This window comes from Cydia strobilella, chromosome 4 (assembly GCF_947568885.1).
Source record: "Cydia strobilella chromosome 4, ilCydStro3.1, whole genome shotgun sequence".
Classification (NCBI taxonomy): Eukaryota; Metazoa; Arthropoda; class Insecta; order Lepidoptera; family Tortricidae; genus Cydia; species Cydia strobilella.
Genome location: NC_086044.1, coordinates 9268650 through 9289645, shown reverse-complemented (window position 1 = coordinate 9289645; position 20996 = coordinate 9268650). Strand labels below are relative to the sequence as shown.

Genomic DNA, 20996 nt, shown 5'->3' with positions numbered 1-20996 from the left:
ACAGACGCTCTCATGAGTCGATTTAAATTTCTAGATTGGTGCGGATGGAAAAGGGTTAAAAGTAAAATTTTCGAATTTTCCTAAGCAAGATTAACTGGCATGATTAGAATTAAAACAAATTCACAAATCGGTTAGTTGAGTGCACATTATTGGCTTGCCAATATCCTTTCATTCTACCCATAACTGCAACAAGTTTAAATAGTAATCATTTACTTATCTAGTCTTCAGTACCGGATTAAGATATTTTGGTGCCCTAAGCATTTCTAGGCCAGGGTGCCCCCTCACCCTGGACTTTTTCAAATTTGACTGATTTGGTATACCAGGTGTGGCTGCAATGAAGCACGTGACCAATCTATGACATTGTGTGGATGTCAAATAAAAACTCGAGTCGAGAAACCCTTTTACGAGACTGCAGCGGACTGCAACAACACTTTCCATTCTTTGCACTCGTAGTCCCGAGTCAAGTCATTTGTTAAGTATTTTTTAAACTCAAAAGGACTCGAACTTCGAAATAAAGACTCCATCAGACCATCAACAATTTTGTAGGTTTTATTTAAACTATTAGTAAATAACAAAGACTTAACTGCATGATTCGTCTATCTACCAACTCATGAATTTTATGTAAAATAATGGTTCTGAAAAAATATTTGCAATAAAGAGTTCTCTGAAAAAGACTCAAATCTCTACAAAATAGTCATAGGCCAGTCAAATTAGATTTTTTCCACGAATTAATTCTCAGCAAGCTGGAAATCGTTCCAGTTGTGGAAAAAATTTTGCTCTTTCAATTTTTTGCTTGTAATTCAAAAACGGTACGTCCGACGGAAAATTCGCTTCCAAGGCTCCCAAAATGTATCCACTCCTCCTGGGAGCAAATTATACGCATTTAGGACCAAATGAAGGTATTTAAATGATTTCCAGCTTGCTGGGAATTATTTTCACAAAACGCTTTTTATTGGATCTAATTTAACTGGCCTAGCATAATGTGATTTTCTTTACTAAAAACAAGCATGAATAATAAAAACTAAAACTATCACAAACATTTATTTAACTCTAACCTAATAACACTTTTGATTTTCTAGTTTTATGAAAAGCAAATTTTTTTATGGTATGGCTATAATTAATTTTTCGGAGCAAATCTGACTCTATACAATACATAATTCATAAAACTACCTTTTCTACTCGCATTTAATTTATCTAGTATAACATGACCTCGAGATTCATACACACTGAGCGTAATTGAAGCTCAGACTTAAAGTGGGATTTTAACTCGGGCCCAACGAGACGGGTTGTTAGTAACGTTGTGAAATTCGGATTGTTTCTCAAAGAATTACGCACCATTATTTAAGCAATGAACTTTTGGTCAGCTAAAATAAAATCGTGTGGTAAAAATTATGTGTGTACCTAATTTAAAAATATGTTTACCGTTTCCAACCTGGCATTCTGGTGCCCCCCTAAACGTGGTGCCCTAAGCACGTGCTTATTTTGCTTATTGGTTAATCCGGCACTGCTAGTCTTATTAAATTGTGTTTTACACTGTCTTAAACTTATGTTATTCCTTATAAAATGTTATTAATAAATTAGGACATAAGATTGTTTTAAATCATGCTCAATAATTTTATTTTTAATGTATATCTTTATTCATCTTTTTTTAAGTACTGTTAAGTCAGCGTATATTAGGCGACACAAGATAACAGCTATGTCTGTGTTGGCCTTAACAACCGGAGTCGCCGGAGTCTGTAATTTTCTGTACAAAACAGTCTGCCGATTTTTGCGGGGAGGGGCACGTCAAATGTATGGCTACTTATTTATACGTAACGTACAAATAGCCATGTCAGATAAACGTTAGTCTATACAATGAGTATGACCATTGGGCGAGGTTTTCGACAGAGCGCAAGCGAGCTAACGTAAAACGTTTAGGTGTTCTTGGAGTTCAAAAGGTTAAAGGCGATTCCGGTTGTTAAATTATCTAGGGTGTTGCCTATCTACGACAAACATAATAATACACCAATAATACTAATAACTGATAACACTTAGTACCTACGTGAACAGTGCCATCCTCTCGGAAATAGCGTGGGATATGATATTTCATATATAGGTGCCTTAGATTGCAGCCTACATCATGTAATCAGCTATATAGACTTGAAATTTACATTATATAATATGAACCAGGACACATTTATAAACTAGATATTTAGTAATGTTATCTCATTGTCACAGTATTGCGATATCCTATCAGTGGCGAGGCGTTTGTGAAACTAGCGAAATTCAAATTTAATCCTTTGAACGCCAAATAATGCAAAAAGTCGATGTGAGTAGTTCTGTTAACAGCACCATCAATAACGCTTATAGGTGTTGTATCTAGGTATTATGTACGGTAGCTGCAAATAATCTATCATATTTCTTCAGACATTTGCATACTTTTTTGGTAATTTCTCAAGACTGGCTCTAGCGATTTCGATGAAATTTACAATACAGGGGCGTATAGAAACGACAATTAGATCAAACTAGGGTACACTTTAATAAATGAATAATTAGTTTGCCCGAGTTTTCGCGGCTTCCCGGTGGGTATTAAATTTAAAAGTAATGATTCGATTTAATTTTCAAACCAGAGGCTAACGAGGGTGAAAAATCGATCAATCTATGTTTTATTGTTGCTAAGATTCGCTTTTGAGTGTTTTCAAATAAGAAATTCAATATTCAAATTTATAACATACATTAATTGGTGTATTTGAAATCCCCAATCCGCATTGTGCTAACGCACGTGATGATGATACAATCATTGTTTATATGATACTAGCGACCCGCCTCGGCTTCGCATGGGTTACACAAAACCTTTACAAATTATACACTTTTTAGTCTTCCTCAAGAATTACTCTATTGATTAATGAAAAACCGCATCAAAATCCGTTGCGTATAGTTTTAAAGCATACATAGGGACAGACAGACAGCGGAAAGCGACTTTGGTTTATACTATGTAGTGATAAAGTCTAATTTCACGAATTTTCCAACTTTTTGCCGCTACTGTACCTACCTTCCTACTTTCAAATAAGGTCCATTCCGGCTCGCATACGCCTATGTCCTTTGCGTGCGGGTGACATTTTTGTATAGCACTTATGGCGTTCAACGGGTTAATAGGAGTATTACTGCAATGTTTTGCCGCCAGAGTGCAGCACTAGCACAAACCGTAAAATTTAGAGCAACTTATAAAGGGTGTCCCAAAAAGGACGCAAAATTTGAAATTGATGAAAAACATTTTTTTTTGTTATAATACATTTGTATACATATAAAATCTTGAAATACATAAAACAGGGTTATTTGTGGAATAATACGTCAGGCAAATGTCCTCCTAGGCTTTGCTGGCACATACGCACTCTTTTGTCAAAATTTTCTATGACCATTTTGCATAGATGCGGCTGAATTTCTCCGATGCAGCGTCGAATTTCCTCTTTTAAAGCATGAGTGGTTGTGGGCTTATTGGCATAGACTTTAGACTTTAAATAACCCTAAAAAGAAGTGTAAAGGCGTTAAATCGCAAGATCTAGGGGGCCAATTCTGATCACCGAATCGAGAGATCACACGACTAGGAATTTTAGAACCGTACCCGCCAAACTTTCATTACTTTTGAAATATTGTTCAATAATAAAAACTCGTTGATCTTTCGTACAAGTATAACCCTAAACATTCAGCTGTCAAATAGTTTTTTTTAGGGTTGCCAGCACTAAAATACAAAAATGGCGGCAAATTGAAATCTTGCGTCCTTTTTAATTTACTTTTTATTCATAGACCAATTGAGATCATTGTTGTTAGTACACAGTTTTTGGGACACCCGTTACATACTATGCCGTAAACATTTTTTTGACAAGTTTTCAGATTATTTATTACAAATAAATATGACGTTGATGCTTCAAGGCGGTTTGTCTACTGTTTGGTGTGTTTCTGCTAGTGCCCCCCCCCCACGCAGAGTTTTGCGTAATATTCCCTATTGGCTGTGTTAACAACAACACTATTCCTGTCCATCATCAACATCATCATTCGCTTGCCCTTATCCCATTCTTTTGGGGTCGGCGCAGCATGTCTTTTCCTAACAACAACACACACTATTCCTGTCCATTTATCCAAATACATGGACCGGGAAAGTATTAAGGTACCGTTAACATTCGTGTCTTTGTGAAAATGCATACAAAAATTAGCTTCGGCTCACCTTTGTCAGACGCCTCGCCGTTGCTGTGCTGTTGAAAGCACCTTCGCCGGAAATGGCGTCATAATTAGTAACCACATCAATCCACCAGGTGACCAGAATGATAGAAATTAAACAAGTGAAACATTGAAATAATTCATGTACGTCTCGAATTGGTAGTAAAAGAAAATATATGTAAATACATTTTTTCTGTACAAAAATTGTAATAAATTTTTAATATTATATCAATGGAAATTTATTTTATTGGGTGATTTTCTTATTTATTTAGCGCGCGATGTCTTCCTATGTTATGTTTATAATATTACTGTCATAGTTCTTCTATTTTTTGGTTTCTGTATCTTCGAGTGAGTCGTTGTAAGAATTGGAACCTTTTGAGAAAATAAATATTTAAATTCATGCTGTAAAGATTTCGTATTTATGGTCGAGCTTGCAACTGCAAGAGCGCTAGATCGAAGATATAGAAAGACAATAGGTACAGCCGCAATCAGATATATCGGAGCGGCCAAGGTGTTCACAAATATCTGAACACGCACTATAACGCCTTGACAATAGAGGCGTGTTCAGATATTTGTGAAAGTCTCTGCCGCTCCGATATATCTGATGGCGAACTGTACCTATTGCCATCCCGCTCTCGTAGAACTGAGTACTATCTAGTTTTAAAACGTATTGAAACTGATACCTACGCACGTAAACTACGGCCGAATGCGAGCCACATTCACGTTACTATAAGAATTGTAATATGAACACGCTAAGCGTGGCCGTGCGCCGAGTGGGCTGCTCGACTTTAACTAGTTGCCGTCCAAATCAGAAGACACCAATGGGTAATGGCAAATTAATTTTTCAAAACGTTTTGTGACTGGGTTATCAAAATAAAGTGCTTTCAAACGTAAAACTTACCGCTCACGCTGGGGCCCATTGAAGAATGGGAATCGGTGTTTACCTCGGAAACGCTCTCCAACCATTCCTGAAAATACATTTAACCCTTAAATGCATGATTTTTTGTATAACTTTTTAATAAATTGAAATAGATGTGTCATGCTGTATAAAAGTAATAAATGTGATTTTGGATAGCTGCATATTGAGCCACGGACCATCAAATATACGATGCATATATACATCATTATGCATTTAAGGGTTAATATATAGACTGACCGTGGCATTCGTGGCAAAGATTAACACGTAACTTAGGTAATTAGGTATCCAGACGCGCGACGCGCACTCGCGCGTGAGAACGCAACTCATGCTAGCAGGTCAAGTTATGTGCCTACCAGCCGGGATACATACTTTTAGGGTTCCGTACCCAAAGGGTAAAAACGGGACCCTATTACTAAGACTCCACTGTCCGTCTGTCACCAGGCTGTATCTCATGAACCGTGATAGCTAGACAGTTGTAATTTTCACAGATGATGTATTTCTGTTGCCGCTATAACAAAAAATACTAAAAATTACGGAACCCTCGGTGGGTGAGTCCGACTCGCACTTGCCCGATTTCTTAAATTATTATCTACAGATGTCTGCAACTTCACTTTAGGGAGCTGTCACAGGAGCTTTTTAAATTCCTTAAAAACCTTCAAATTTAAAATGTCTTAGTACCTTATCAGGCGGAATGAGCCTGCTAGATTTTTTCATGTATTTGAAGTTAGCTTTCTGTCCGAGATCAACTAAATGCTTGGTGACTTCCGTGGTCGACATGGCCTTGGTCAGCATGCTTTGCAAAGTTTGGGGGTCTTTCGCGAGCAGTCCTGGAAACATGATTGCTAATGGTTTCATTTCCCGACCATCTTCCGATTCTACCTAAAAAAGAAGGAGGATGGTAGTAGGTACGCGTAGTTTGTCTTAGTTGTGCCTAACAGTAGTTTTCAGCTTTTTAAAATTCCTTGCATTGGTGTGGTGAAAACTTTTGTATTTCACTCGGTAACAAAGTTTGTTTAAACCTCGCAACGCTCAAGATTCCACTTATCAAACCACTCGTTACGCTCGTAGTTCAATTTTGACACCATTGCTCGGGTCTCAACCATTTTTCCCCCCTTATAAAACCGATAACTAACTATTCATATCATAAATCTGTTTACCTATTCTAATAGAGCACCGGTTGAAAACCACTGGCCTAAAGATTAGTAAAGTGGGTACACAGGTAATCAAAATATTTATTACCTCTACGGTGGATTCAGAGGACATGGCTCTATGTGGTGTCTGTAAAATGTCTACCCATTCGGAGTCTTTGGCTATCAAGGGGCAACATTGTTCCTCTATATCATTGACATTACTATCGCCGGTTGGTCTGGAACCCTGAAATGTTTATAATAAAGCTAATCTGCAATTTTATCAACAATGGACAACTTTAGGTATTGAGCTTTATGAAATTTACTGATGCCTGAGAAATGTTCCTTGGTAAAGATTTAGTTTGACCTTTTTTAGCCTTCTTCTTTTTAGACTCATTAGTATTCATTTTGCAGAAACCATCATGTAATATTGATTAATATTACTTGAATTCCTTAGAGGTGTTCATTATTAAAATTATAAGAAACGAAATTAAACCAACATGACAGTAGTGACAAGTTTTGATTTATTGTATTGACAGTCTAGATATGGTCTAGATTCTAGTGATCCCAGTACAAAATAACAAAAAAAAAATAGGTATAATAAGCCTAAGAACTGTCCTAAGTCTATAACAACTGTGTACATTAATTTTAAGGAATTTACCTTACCTTTAGGCCCCATTCGGACGAGAGCTTAAAAAGCGTTGCGTGTGTGACGCACCCATAAGTAAAAGCGAGAAAGCGATATCTCTTTCCATTCTCTTACTTATGGGTGCGTCACACACGCAACGCTTTTTAAGCTCTCGTCCGAATGGAGCCTAAGAGAATGAACATGGTCCTATCAATATCAACAATTTATTTACATTTCTATTTTAGTTAAAGGATCATATTTCAGTAAAACATTTCATTAAATAGTAAATTTAACATATTGGTTACAAAGCAAAATCTGTCTTATTTGTTTACTTTTTCCCCGCTCACAGAAACTCTGTAGGTATTTCTACATCAAGCACACACAAGGGGACTTTTTTATTTTTGAACTTTGCAGTGTCACGTTTTATTTAAAATTATATTAAAAGTGGAAAAATGGAGTATGCCATACTAAGTTTGGGATCCAAGTTTTCTTAGCTAATAGGTAGCTTTAGTTTTATTGTGGTATGGTAACTCCGACACTTAAAGACGATGAATGGGTAAGCCTATCAACATACATTACAAACAGATAGATAGGTATAACATATTTTATAGATGCAAAGTAATTGATTATTTGTCAAATTCTTGTAAAAATATTAAATTAGCCACAATATTGACATATCACATGTTAGAAATAAATATTAATCCTATGAGTAGTCATCATCTTCATCCATGTCACCCTTGGGTCCAGTCGGAGGTGGTATGTAAGGCTGTGCCGTCACATCGGAGCCCACCAACCCCTGTTGCTGCAGCAGCAGCCATTGCTGTTGGTCCTGCTTTGCTTGTTCTTCACGAGCCTGGATTTAATTAAAAAAAAACATCAGTTGGTTCTCCTGAAGATTAAAATTGGTAAACACTGATATTGATTGTCTATGGCTAAAACATTTATCTACAAATTAAACAATTGTCTGCAATGCCTACAAATGAAGTGTTTGATTACAAACGTTATATTAGTGTGAAACTATGTACAGATATATTCTACAAAATTCAGATTTTATTTCATTAATCAATTCTACCTGCTTTATTATTTAGGTTAAAATTATTATTTCAATAATACTTATCTATGTTCCAGTCTAATTAATAGGGAATATTACGCGAATCTCGCATAGGGGGCGCCACTACCACAATCTGAGGGTCTACCGTGAAACAAGAAAATCAAAATTTCGTTACCTAACATCTCTATAACTCTTGCATCTTCGAGCGATAAAGAGGCAGATAGTGAAATTTCGGATTCGCGTTTCCCGGTAGGTCCTCAGTCTGTAAACAAACTGCCTTATTGCATCAATGTCATATTTTATTATCTCTGAAAACTTGTCAAAAAACTGTTAAAGGCACAGTATGTATAAGTTACTCTATGGTTTACTATAGGCGTTAGTGCTGCACTCTGGCGGCAGAACATTGCAGAAATACCCCCTATTAAAAAGTTACAATTTGTATGTATTTGCTCACCCTAGTACATCTCTTGTCCCAGTATGTTTAATAAATTAGATAAAGAAATTAATAATAACAAAAGATAAAAGATTTAGCTACTTTTGCAAATAGTGCCTGTTGCTGCCTAAGCAATTCTTCTTCTGGAATTCCAAGGTTTTCCAAACGGGTGCTCTGCCTTCTCCTCTTTGCCGCTACAGCCTTACAGTCTTTTAGCACTGCTTCTGCTTCTATTGTGTAGTCATTGAACCCCAACCTATCTAGAGCTGAAAATCAATTGTTTACAATCTTACAACCTTAGTTTGTGATACAGTATTATTGGACAGTGCCAAAATTGGAATGTAGAACCAAGACTACATTAGACTTATTGTTAATGTATTGTCTTTCAGTAACGTGGAAGACTACAAAAATGTTACTTTTTACAAATACACATACCTACATACCACATGAGAAATAAGGACATACCTGTGAGTACATGTTCGGCATTGATAGTTTTCTTATTACTCTGATTACAAACTTCATTGGCCTCAGAGCTGAGCAAGTGTATGAATTCGGTGCAACAGTTAAGTATTAGTTCTCTAGACTCAAATGCAACCCTAACGGAAGGAACCAACTCCTTTATCATTTTGTTAATACTTGCTCTAGGTAAGGTTAACTCATCTTCTTCTGATGGCGGTGGACAGAGCTCTTGCTCTGGGCTACCCATTGCAAATCTTGAATGGAAAACCAAATTCTAAATAAATCGAAGTAAATCAACTGCTGTTTGCTTTTCTTCTTGTCAATGTCATATCTCTATCTCTTCTGTCACACTTTTAATAAACTTGGATTTTTGTCTATTGTGCAATAATTTGTGGATTTTAAGGCTGTTAATACATTGCATATTATACAAGCCATCCTACATGAGACGTGTAATAAAGTTTTAATTTTGTCTGACAGTGTGATAAAAATAATCATTATTTATTTTTTACAGCGTCAACACATGGCATGACAACTGTCATTTGCTTGCTCGTTTGTCAAATGTCAGTGTCAAATTAGATTAGATGTGTATAGGTTGGAAATTTATTAAGGACTTATTAAATAAAATTAAGCAATTCCTGGGAAAACATCAAAAATGGTTTTCTATTTTACTAGTGATGTAGTATCTCCGCCTGTAACCTTATTCATGGGTGCTGACAAGCATGAAAGTATGTAAGAATATAATTATGTCCTTAAAATTCGCAACATTCCCTTATACCTAGATATTTTTCACTTTAGAATAAACATCTCCGTACTCCACATGTACTAATTTATCGCTAAATCAACATCCCTTTCGTTTTAGACGAAGATTTAATTAAATGGGGCTGGCCTGAGGATGTGTGGTTCCATGTCGATAAAGTATCATCTGCACATGTTTATCTTCGTTTAGAGCCTGTAAGTACTTACAAACTACATAATATCAAGTGAGAATGCATCATCCATTATAGCGTCCAAAGGTGGGCCTCTTGCAAATTTGCTATCTACTTTTTGTTTTGTTTTAGGGTCAAACGATAGATGATATACCCAATTCAGTTCTTGATGATGCTTGTCAATTAGTAAAGGCCAACTCTATAATGGGAAATAAGATGAATGATATAGATATTGTCTACACCATGTGGTCAAATTTAAAAAAGACTGCTGCTATGGAGGTAAAGTATTATATTTTGTCATAAATGTTGCATACTCCAAAGTTAAAAGACTGTCTTAATTTTTTTTAACAATTTCTATTTTGATACAAGCTTTGATTGTACCTTTCTTTCAACAGTACTAATACTCATTGAGACAATTCTAATAAACCCAAACACAATGGGGTTGCATTGTTTTCACAGTAGTGCACTGCCTCATGGGAATATAGTTCAGATCCGGAAACCGCTTTCAACTTTTAGTATGTTGCTGGGCATGGTACTGGGTCTCCAAAACTGCCGGGAGACAGCGGCGCCGGCCATCTACTTCAGCGGAATGACGTCATCAAAATGACTCCCGCCTCGGTGCGAATATTGCATATTGCACCCAAACTATGCATTGCACATACACGTGTGGGGTATTAAACGAAAGCCAATAAAATATTACATATTTCACTAATACACTATGTGCCAAAATATACAATAGTTTAAGAGAAATTTAAAAAGAAATCAAAATGATGAAAAAAAAAATTCGATTATTTGGGTTTTTCAACCAAACCAAAAGTCGGATGTTAAAGCAATGTACTACAAAATTAAAGCTGATGTCTCAAGCCATACACTGATATCAAAATAATCAAAATCAGACCAAAAATGTGAAAATTATGCATTAAAATGTAGGTATTTGCTAGAACAAATGCATTAGTTAAAAAAATCGAAATTGGTCATTTTCAGGATAATCCGCATAAGCTTCTGTATGTTATTAGCAATATAAAAAGGATCATAAAACTGCTGGGAGACAATCTCTATAGTGCCTGAGTGACAAATAATGGCGTCATACATGTGACCACTACCGAAATTTGCAAAATCTAAATTATAACTATACCATGAGTCATACATACACGTGTGCTATATCAAACGAAAGGTTATTTAATAAATTATGATTCGTTAATACGTTATTTATAAAAACAATGTGTATTTTAGGAGCTACAAACAAAGAAAAACCACTTTTTTTGAGAAAAGTTCGTGTATATATATTTTATAGCTCAACTAAAAACGTTATAACAATTTTGCGTCTAATATAAAAGAAACCAGTTATTCAACTATACTTCACAGCTTAAATTTTTAATTTCCGACAAAAACTGTGGAAGTTGTACAAAAAAACTAAAGCGCGCCAACAATTCTACCTTAAAGCGCTCATATTATACAAAGAATAATCCTAATTATGGGGTATTTCAATTTATTTATTTTGCTAATAGACACAGATACAATATTGGTCATGTCAGTGTGGTACAAATTCATGAGTGCATATTACGCCACACGCATGCAAAATATTCAATAAAAGAACATTACATAAAATCATAGAGTAACTTATACTAGAGCGGTACTGTCATATTAAATTTTGTAACCCCAGTAAATTCACTGCCATCTGTCGACACACTTTAAAACTAAAAATAAATATTTATAAAAATACGATAAAATTTATTTAAATATGGATAAATGATTTTTTTATTTGCATTAATTATTTTTATATGATTTTGACCCATGTTCTTTCACTGGTATGAGTTAAAATTATAAATAACAAACGAAACAGTCAACGCCCTCTATACGAGTGTAGGCCAAAACTAGTGGCGCCATCTGATCGAGAATCAAATTTTCGTGATTTTCGAGGCACGTTTTTTCCTTAGACTGTATCCATCTATTACGGAGTTATATCTATCTTTGCATAAAATACATGAAAACGACATTTTGGAGTGGAATCATAATTTATAAAATGAACTTGAAAAAAATAAATAAAAAAAAAATATTGACAGAAGCAAGTACAAAATAGGTGTTGAAATCCCTGACTTCTGAGCTAAGTAAAAAAACTAGGGATGTACCGACTAGTCGGGAAAGCAGACTATCCGGCCACATTTGTAGTCGGCGACTAGTCGGCAAAATTAGCCGAATAGTCGGCACTCTTTAAACTACAGGAAAGAAAAGAAAAAAATACCAATATTTATTTTAAAGATTTTAATTTAAACTCTTTTAAGTACGTTAGTCAAATTTAACAAATAATCATACGAGTATATATTTTTTGTAGGTAACAATCTTACAACCAAAATTGAATAATTATTATATACCGCACTGGGTAAGGAGAAATACATAGTTTAGGCTAGATAGATGTTAGTTTAGGCACGCTTAATTAATGGGATGTCGCAGCAGCAGCAGGACTGGAGTTCGTGTGCCGCACTAGATCTACCATCATTTTCATCTGCGTCTTGAATTTTTCTTGACGCCAATTCTTGATAACATTGCCAAAAATTGCGGTGGATCATTGACTCTAAGTCATCACCGTTACTATTATTAGTTTAATAACTATCCAGATTACATCCCATTGCTTCACTTTCATCATCATTCAGATTTTTCGTAGCTTCATACAAAAACGAAACCAATGATCGGCCAAGCCGACTAGTCGGCGCTCAGAGGGCCGACTAGTCGGCTAGTCGGCCAAATCCATAGTCGGTACACCACTAAAAAAAACCTGTTACAGAAGTCACTGTCCTCTCCCAGACAATAGAAATAGGCAGAATTTGCTGTCTACGTGTGATGTATTGTTTACATGGAACTACTGAACTGATTTTGATGAATGAGGCGTCAATTCATTCGCCTTTGTAGCCCAGGTGCACAAAACTTAAATTTTAACCGACTTTCAAAGGAGGAGATTAGGTACGAAAAAAACCGTTGTTTTGCTTATTTATCAAACAAATTCAATTTATAAATTATAATTCCACTCCAAAATATCGTTTTCATGTGTCTTATGTAATGTTCTTTCATTTAATACCTTATAATTCGGACTATTCCTTGCATAATATGAACGCATTAAGGTAGAATTGTTGGCGCGCTTTAGTTTTTTTTGTACAACTTCCACAGTTTTTGTCCGAAATTCAAAATTTAAGCTGTGACGTATAGTTGAATAACTGGTTTCTTTTATACTAGACGCAAAATTGTTATAACGTTTTTAGTTGAGCTATAAAATATATATACACGAACTTTTCTCAAAAAAAGTGGTTTTTCTTTGTTTGTAGCTCCTAAGATATACATTGTTTTTATAAATAATGTATTAACGAATCATAATATATTTAATAACCTTTCGTTTGATATAGCACACGTGTATGTATGACTCATGGTATAGTTATAATTTAGATTTTGCAAATTTCGGTAGTGGTCACATGACGCCATTATTTGTCACTCAGGCACTATAGAGATTGTCTCCCAGCAGTTTTATGATCCTTTTTATATTGCTAGTAACATACTAGAAGCTTATGCGGATTATCCTGAAAATGACCAATTTCGATTTTTTTAACTTTAATGCATTTGTTCTAGCAAATACCTACATTTTGATGCATAATTTTCACATTTTTGGTCTGATTTTGATATCAGTGTATGGCTTGAGACATCAGCTTTAATTTTGTAGTACATTGCTTTAACGTCCGACTTTTGGTTTGGTTGAAAAACCCAAATAATCGATTTTTTTTCCATCATTTTGATTTATTTTTAAATTTCTCTTAAACTATTGTATATTTTGTTACATAGTGTTTTAGTGAAATATATAATATTTTATTAGCTTTCGTTTATGTGCAATGCATAGTTTGGGTGCAAAATGCAATATTCGCAACGAGGCGAGAGTCATTTTGATGACGTCATTCCGCTGAAGTAGATGGCCGGCGCCGCTGTCTCCCGGCAGTTTTGGAGACCCAGTACCATGCCTAACAACATACTAAAATTTGGTAGCGGATTCCGGATCTGAATTATCTCTTCGACCGTTTCACATAAGGCATAGTACTACAGAGTTCCTATAGCACCTCTGGTCTCCATCATAAGATCAGCTTGATGGATAAATGATTTATTTACCTATACATAGCATTGTCACCCAACTATCATAAGTATGAGAAGTTTCAGCTTAATTGAATAATAGGAAGTGGGTCTAATTTAGCTTGCAAGATTTAATTGCAAACATACAGACTGGGGCTGGTGAAACTAAATAAATAAAAGCTTGTAAATCAATAGATCAATTTCTTGTTTAATTTTATGGACTTAAGAACATGGAACAAAACACAGTTATAAAAAACTATCTATGTTTTTAAGTTTTATCCCCCTTTATTAGCAATACCTTCTAAATTCTCAAACAATGATTTATAGTCTGAAGAATAAACTATTTTTTAACTTGTTACAGGCAGGCCAAGTTGCATTCCACAAAGATAAAGATGTAAGAAAAGTCAGAGTGGCCAAAAGACACAACGAAATTGTAAATAGACTTAACAAAACAAAGAAGGAAGCTTTTCCAGACCTGAGACAAGAGCGGGAAGAAAGGGATCGATCTGAGAGAGAAGACAAAAAGAAACTGCTAAGAGAAAAGAAAGAAAAAGAAAAGGAGGAGGAGAAAAAGAAAAAGGAAGAAGCAGAACTTAGAAGCTACTCAACTCTTATGAAACCAGAAAACATGAGCACTAATTATGATGGCAATGACTCTGATGATTTCATGTGATAAGGAAAATAAACCCTTGAATTTTAAATTTTATAATTAATTTTTATTTTTATCAATTTCTATGCTGATTCCAACAGAATTGAGGGAATTAATCACCCATGTAGGGTAGTTTTCATCTGGGAATGCTTCTTTAACAAACTTCCGTACAAATTCTGGGAAAGTCCCTTTTTGTATGCAATCTCTCATGGTTCTCATAAGACGCATCTGTAAAAGAAAATAAACAAATACAAAGATTAGATTAACAAAGAAACCTTGTGTAAACTGTAAAGTAGATAATAAAAATTTCACCTACAAAATTTAATAATGACACAACACGCAAACTCAGTATGTCTAGCACATCTATAAGGAGTTAAGGGCTTATACAGCTTCGCAGTCTTGATTTGTCCTCGGTCGTCGCGTGAGTCGCGACAAGACATGCTAGCCGTGCATGTTATAATATATAATTTTATTACATACCTGATAAGCAATATTATGCACTGACAGTAAATGGCAAGCAACTGTCTCCACAGTGACAATGCAGTGCAGATAAGCTCTAGTGTAGTTTTTGCACGTTGAACATGTACAATCCTTGTCAATTGGGTTCAAGTCAGTTTCGTACTGTTTTTGTTTAAGATTAAGTTGTCCTTTATTGACAAGTGCACAGCCAAATCGCTGAAATTTAAGTAATAGTTGAGGTTATGTTACTTACAAAACAAATACATTTTGGAAGGATTCATTATGAAAGTAGCTAAATAGTATTTTTTACTTAAAAATCTGACCAACTTACTGCAGTTCTTGTTGGGAACACACAATCAAACATGTCCACACCCAGGGCCACACAAACCACGAGGTCAATGGCTACTCCCACTCCCATTAAATAACGAGGTCTATTTTTGTCCAGGATGTCGGTACTCAGGGTAACCATGGGCCAAAAATCATCTTTTGATTCACCTCCACTGTAAATAAACATAACATAAATCTGAATTAAAATGGGGCATCTCCAATGAAAAGGGACCTTATTGTCGATGGCGCCACGACGCTTACGCCGCACAGCGTCGCGCGGCATTGTATATATCGGAGCATCGTTTGTAATGGCGTAAGCGCCATCGACAATAAGGTCCCTTTTTATAGAAAATACCATAAATAAAACAAAATGTGTTTTACTGTAGCTATGATAGTTAAATTAACTTGTAACATTTCCGCTGAATTGTAAAACATGCTGTGTACATACACTTGTTTTGGATTTCGTGCTAGTTCTTAAGCCATAATGTGAAATGTATGTTTCTCATGATATTGTACGATATCTGTTTAGTGTACCTAATAAAGTAAAATAAAAAAATAAAAAATAACATCACAAGTAGAGACTATAAAGGTTCCACCCACAATCAAATTTTTTTGCTAGGGCTTCCAATGCCTATTATAACAATAATAATAATTCACCTCCTGAAGTAGTTGTTTTGTTTTTGAACTTGAATATGTACAAAAAAAATTATGCTATGTATTGCATTCTCAATATTCTCATGAGGTTAAAAGTTATACATCTATTTACCTAAGTCCGCCAATAGCAAATCCATTGACATCCTTAGTCATATGTTCTCTTGCACTTTTTTCTCTCAACTCTGCATTTAACAAACCCTGAACTATGGGAAAAATGTTTTGTTCAGTTGGCCTCTTATGGGCTTTTAGACACCGGTCTAGCCAGCGACTAGTTCTTTCAGTCGCCTCCTTGATTCTATCATGGTCATTGAATGTGGTTTGGACAACATCATCTAACTGCATTATAATGTCTGCACCTGAAATTATATATACATATATATATATATTTATTTTTTTTATTACAAAAAGGCAAGCACTTGACCGCAATCTCACCTGATGGTAAGTGCCGATGCAGTCTAGGATGGATCATGCTTACCTAAAAGATGTCTATTCACTCTTGATTTAAAAAGATCCAAGTTATAGTGGACTGGGAATATATTTGCAGGAAGTGAATTCCACTCCTTAGCCGTTCGCATGATAAAGCTGGATGCATAGCGCTTAGTACGAATCAGTGGCAGAGTAACGACGTAAGGGTGAAACGCAAGTCCGCGTCTAGTCCCACGGTGACAGAAAGGAGATGGGGGGATTAAATTATGTAATCACATCGCACACTCCCCGAAATGTATCCTGTAGAACACCGATAAACAAGCTACCTTTCTACGGTGTTCAAGGCTCTGCAGTCTAGCCTCTGCAATAAGCTTCCTAGCGCGTTTGAATATATATATATATATATATATATACATAAGTTACAAATATAACATTGTCAACCCTCTATTTAAATAATGGAGTGAAGGGAAACCATTCATGAATGGAAATTATTTAAGATGAACAAAAAGTAACAATTTTATTGCTCAGGATGTGTGATGGTAAACATATTATCGGGTGTAAATGATTTCAATAAGAGCTATCATATATATCTATAATGTTCATTGTCGGTGGCAGAGATGGGCATTAATCGATTAATCTTTTAGTTAACTAATCAATCGATGAAAAATATCAATCGTCATTGTTTAATCGCGATTAATTTAGTTGCGATTAAATTCGTTGTGAGAATGTTCGACTAACAACTAAATTAGTTTTAGTTTCAATCGACTAAATTTCACTATTAAATCTATATTAAAACTACCTATACGTAGTCGCCCGTTTTGCATTTTTTATCTTGCAATATGTAACTACAAGTACGTATGTATGTAACATATGGAGGTACTCGTATGTTGTAACTATGTTAGTTTGGGTAGAATTTTGCGACTTATTTTGAAGCAGATATCTTCATCCGATTGAGCTAAAATTATGTATACACGTTTAGTTTGAAATGCTTGAATGACAATGCAAATAATGCCATAATATTATTATAACGATATATTGGTAATAACGACAAATAGCGAAAAACTGCATTGTTTACAAATCGCAAACAATAAAGTAGGTTGGTGCATTATTAATACTTTGAATTATACGATACTGTGTAAATCTTAGACATAGAAACTATCAATATTTTGCTGTCTCTGACAATAGTAAAACTCTTTTTAGTGTCACGCGGTGACAAAACAATGGGATAATCCTACTTACCTGGAAGTTGTTTGTTGCATTTTGGTGCAAGTGCCGACGCATCTTCTAAACATAACACGTTCTATTGAATGACACATCTGCATGTTGTTTATTATCTACGCGGTCTATTTTGTTTTCAACGTGTGGTCATTAAAAATATTTAAACCTCTTTGTAAAGAAAATCAAATATTGTAAGTAATACATGACTATTTTATTTTTAAATATCCGTTAAGATGTCCTAATCAGTCTGTCAACATAGCCATACCGAGGTATTCTATTCAATTTGCTTCTAACATTAGTCGCGAGAAAATAGTCTAACTAATTAGTCAATTACAAAATTTAGTTGTCCGAAATCAATCGGCAACTAATTTAGTTGCAACTAAATTAGTTGCACTCTATACAACTAAGATTGATCAATCGTAGTTTTCAATCGTCAGTCGCAATTAATTCTTGTAATCTTAATCGTTAGTCGATTACATTTTGCCCATCTCTGGTCGGTGGGTCCATGCCCTGTATATATTTATGGGCTATGGTAAGCCTCCATTACAATAAAAAAGCCTTTTATTCCTTGCAACCAGAACTAATACAATACAATTTTTACATAACTAAAAAACTAATTCTATGTTATGATTAACACTTATAATTTACTTTTTTGAGACTATAAAAATACTTAATCTGCAAGAACCCCTCCGCAAGTTAAGGCCTCCTCCAAAGATACCCAGTTTGCTCTATCCTGGGCTATTTGCAACCAGTTAGGACCAGCTATACTTATCTCGTCCGACCAAGATACAAGGCTGTAAGTTTGGGAAACTTATCATGTTAAAAATAAAAGAAGCAGGAAGTGCATACCTATACAATTTTGTATCTCAATAGACTTCTCAGGGGTCAACATGATTTCTGAGTCATCATAAGGTGATCTGAACTTGACACCTTCTTCTGTAAGTTCAGCCAATTTTAGAAGAGATACCATTTGAAATCCACCAGAGTCAGTGAGCAGAGCTCTGTTCCAGCCCATGAACTTGTGAAGGCCTCCGGCTTTGTTCAGCACATCTGTGCCTGGGCGGTTGCCCAAGTGGTAAGTATTTCCTAATATTATTTCACAATCCAAACTTTCCAATTGTTCGGGCAATATACCTTTCATTGTTCCCTGTAAAATAATTAATTAACTTATGAAAATAACAATGATGGTAGCAGTTTTACTTATACAACATATGTATAATAAGCATTAAGTCCAATCTAGTAGCTCAAACTTATCAATTTTAACACATTAACTGCCAAGGACCCGTTCATGGGCATGGGTCGGTTCATTTTGTACCTATTGGAAATGGGACGCTTGGCACTGAAAGTGTTAAGTATCATAAAAATATTGAGCTATTTTTTTTATTAAATAAATGTTAACCCTTTAAAGGGCTTAGGTAATATATTATGTTTTGATGTATACGGCAATTTCCATGGCCGGCTGTCTGGTAAGTGCCAAATATTAAGCAAATATTGTATATTATTTTAGTCTTGTTGTAACAGTGTAAAACGTAAGCTCCTCCAGAACTTTTAAAGTTTTCCCATTGTCATTAAAACACTATATTTTATTTTTAATACAACCACAATACAACTAACTAAACAAGAGGATAAACATAGCTTGGAGAAAATACTTGTCACATATAGAAATCCTAAAAGGAAATTATAGTTTAAAAATAAAGTAAATAGCTATGGATTCCTGCTTCCTCCCCAGTTTAACCTACATATGCCAGACATGGGTCTTCACTGAGAAAGTTAAAGATTATTTTTTTCTTGCCAACATGCAATGGAAAGAAGCCTATTGAAACTAAGAAGAATAAACAAAGTAAGAAACACATATATCCGGATGAAAACAATACGGACAGATAGACTTGCGAGAATAGATAGAATAATGCTACAGACAAAGATAAATGAAAAATGTGGAGGCTTTTACCCTCAAGGGATCATGAATTTTTTTAAAAAGAAGTCAATTGTCAGCGGATGTGCGAGAAATAAAGCTTAAATAATAATAGTACAACTAACCTGTGTTCCAACCGGCATAAAGACTGGAGTTCTCACTTTATAATGGGGTAGCTCCATTAGTCCTGCTCGAGCCTTTGTAACTGTACATTCTGCCTGAACGGTGAAAGCGAGTGCTTTAGAACCCATATTAAAAATGAAATTGTTTGAAAAGCGACTTGATCAAGACCGGTGCGGTGCAAGATATTTTAAATTTTGTCAAGGCTAGTCGAGTGCGATAGTATAAATAGTATTTAAATTTTGAGGCTCATCGTTACCCAATCTAAGGATATTACTTTCGAATGATCACTATTCAAGTATTCGGTACAAGCTCGTATAATTTTAACATATATTTAGTATAGAACACACAACATGCATGCGGTTAAGTTGATTTATCATAATTAATGTCACTATTGTCACTGTCAGTTTGACATATGAGAATGGTATATCAATAGATGGTTACGATGATGGATACAGTAATAAACACACCATCGCACCGCCCCAAGGCCCTTGCGACCTTGGAGCAGTTCTAGGAATAGGTAGTACTGGCGTGGGCTTCCACACTATCGCACCGAACCGTCAAAACGGTGCTATCCTACCCTACCTTACAGACTGCCGCACACGTGCGCCAGTGTTGTTAAGTGTCCCATATTTCCATGTTTTTCAGTTTATTCATAGAAATATGGGACACTTGGCAACACTGGCGCACGTGTGCGGCAGTCTGTAAGGAGGATCGTACCGTTTTGACGGTTGGGTGCGATAGCGTGGAACAAGTGTAGAAGCCCACGCCAGTACTACCTATTCCTAGAACTGCTCCAAGGTCGCGGTGCGGTGCGATGGTGTGTTATACCCTTTATATTCTCGTTGGAGATATGATAGGATATGGATAGGATAGAGGTCTCCTATATATTATACTACTCTTTGGATAGAGGGTTACCGCCTACATTGAAAAATCGAAAATCGTTACTTGTTTCTCCATTCCCTCAGGGATCGTTCCAAAAAAGACAGTCTCATGATATGAAAAAAAAATGTAGAATTAGACCAAGTAATTCTGCAACGATTTTGATAGCAAACGCAGTGGAAGTGTTATTTTAAACTTAAATCGACTCCACACTCGCGTTCGCGGCTTCACGCCGCGTAGTCTGGAGTGTTATGAAATTATGATGTAAAGTTCGCTCCACACTCGTGCGTGAATCGCGGCGCGAAGCCGCGAAGGCGAGTGTGGAGCAGGCGTCGTAGATCTGCGAAATCGACTATACACTCACGTTCGTGGCTTCGCGCCGAGATTCGCGCACGAGTGTAGAGGGAGCTTATAAATAACACTTGCACTGCGTATGCTATCAAAATCGTTGCACTTTTCTTGTTCTAACTCTATCATAACTCTATGCACTTTGATTTTATTAATAAGC

General features: G+C 35.6%; 4 protein-coding genes across 4 annotated transcripts; 1 reads left to right on the top strand and 3 right to left on the bottom strand.

Moving 5' to 3' along the window:
* Positions 1 to 5068: 5068 nt before the first annotated feature.
* LOC134741023 (uncharacterized) lies at positions 5069 to 6779 on the bottom strand. Its single transcript, XM_063673752.1, has 4 exons — positions 6567 to 6779; positions 6353 to 6487; positions 5792 to 5992; positions 5069 to 5162 (listed from the first exon to the last, which is right to left on the bottom strand). The coding sequence occupies exons 1-4, from the start codon at positions 6645 to 6647 to the stop codon at positions 5079 to 5081; spliced, it is 501 nt and encodes a 166-aa protein (XP_063529822.1). The 5' UTR covers positions 6648 to 6779; the 3' UTR covers positions 5069 to 5078.
* A 249-nt stretch (positions 6780 to 7028) lies between these two features.
* LOC134741021 (protein Dr1) lies at positions 7029 to 9146 on the bottom strand. Its single transcript, XM_063673750.1, has 3 exons — positions 8818 to 9146; positions 8455 to 8618; positions 7029 to 7721 (listed from the first exon to the last, which is right to left on the bottom strand). The coding sequence occupies exons 1-3, from the start codon at positions 9056 to 9058 to the stop codon at positions 7572 to 7574; spliced, it is 555 nt and encodes a 184-aa protein (XP_063529820.1). The 5' UTR covers positions 9059 to 9146; the 3' UTR covers positions 7029 to 7571.
* A 242-nt stretch (positions 9147 to 9388) lies between these two features.
* LOC134741019 (coiled-coil domain-containing protein 25) lies at positions 9389 to 14538 on the top strand. The gene is made up of 4 exons (XM_063673746.1): positions 9389 to 9536; positions 9671 to 9762; positions 9870 to 10016; positions 14203 to 14538. The coding sequence occupies exons 1-4, from the start codon at positions 9464 to 9466 to the stop codon at positions 14512 to 14514; spliced, it is 624 nt and encodes a 207-aa protein (XP_063529816.1). The 5' UTR covers positions 9389 to 9463; the 3' UTR covers positions 14515 to 14538.
* Positions 14539 to 14542: 4 nt separating this feature from the next.
* LOC134740996 (queuine tRNA-ribosyltransferase catalytic subunit) lies at positions 14543 to 19982 on the bottom strand. The gene is made up of 6 exons (XM_063673714.1): positions 19612 to 19982; positions 18424 to 18721; positions 16043 to 16286; positions 15281 to 15449; positions 14971 to 15165; positions 14543 to 14718 (listed from the first exon to the last, which is right to left on the bottom strand). Exons 1-6 carry the CDS (start codon positions 19735 to 19737, stop codon positions 14551 to 14553), a joined length of 1200 nt encoding a protein of 399 aa, XP_063529784.1. The 5' UTR covers positions 19738 to 19982; the 3' UTR covers positions 14543 to 14550.
* Positions 19983 to 20996: the final 1014 nt, after the last annotated feature.

Excerpts from the sequence above, each read along its gene's own strand:
- LOC134741023 (XM_063673752.1), bottom strand. The coding sequence starts at position 6,647 with ATGAATACTAATGAGTCTAAAAAGAAGAAGGCTAAAAAAGGTCAAACT. Across the intron at positions 5,993-6,352 it reads CCTCTGAATCCACCGTAGAG|GTAGAATCGGAAGATGGTCG; the intron begins GTAATAAATATT and ends CTTCTTTTTTAG. Across the intron at positions 5,163-5,791 it reads GGCTCATTCCGCCTGATAAG|GAATGGTTGGAGAGCGTTTC; the intron begins GTACTAAGACAT and ends ATGTATTTTCAG.
- LOC134741021 (XM_063673750.1), bottom strand. The coding sequence starts at position 9,058 with ATGGGTAGCCCAGAGCAAGAGCTCTGTCCACCGCCATCAGAAGAAGAT. Across the intron at positions 8,619-8,817 it reads TGCCGAACATGTACTCACAG|CTCTAGATAGGTTGGGGTTC; the intron begins GTATGTCCTTAT and ends ATTGATTTTCAG. Across the intron at positions 7,722-8,454 it reads AACAGGCACTATTTGCAAAA|GCTCGTGAAGAACAAGCAAA; the intron begins GTAGCTAAATCT and ends AATTAAATCCAG.
- LOC134741019 (XM_063673746.1), top strand. The coding sequence starts at position 9,464 with ATGGTTTTCTATTTTACTAGTGATGTAGTATCTCCGCCTGTAACCTTA. Across the intron at positions 9,537-9,670 it reads GGGTGCTGACAAGCATGAAA|ACGAAGATTTAATTAAATGG; the intron begins GTATGTAAGAAT and ends CTTTCGTTTTAG. Across the intron at positions 10,017-14,202 it reads AAAAGACTGCTGCTATGGAG|GCAGGCCAAGTTGCATTCCA; the intron begins GTAAAGTATTAT and ends AACTTGTTACAG.
- LOC134740996 (XM_063673714.1), bottom strand. The coding sequence starts at position 19,737 with ATGGGTTCTAAAGCACTCGCTTTCACCGTTCAGGCAGAATGTACAGTT. Across the intron at positions 18,722-19,611 it reads TTATGCCGGTTGGAACACAG|GGAACAATGAAAGGTATATT; the intron begins GTTAGTTGTACT and ends ATTATTTTACAG. Across the intron at positions 14,719-14,970 it reads TGCATAATATTGCTTATCAG|ATGCGTCTTATGAGAACCAT; the intron begins GTATGTAATAAA and ends TTTCTTTTACAG.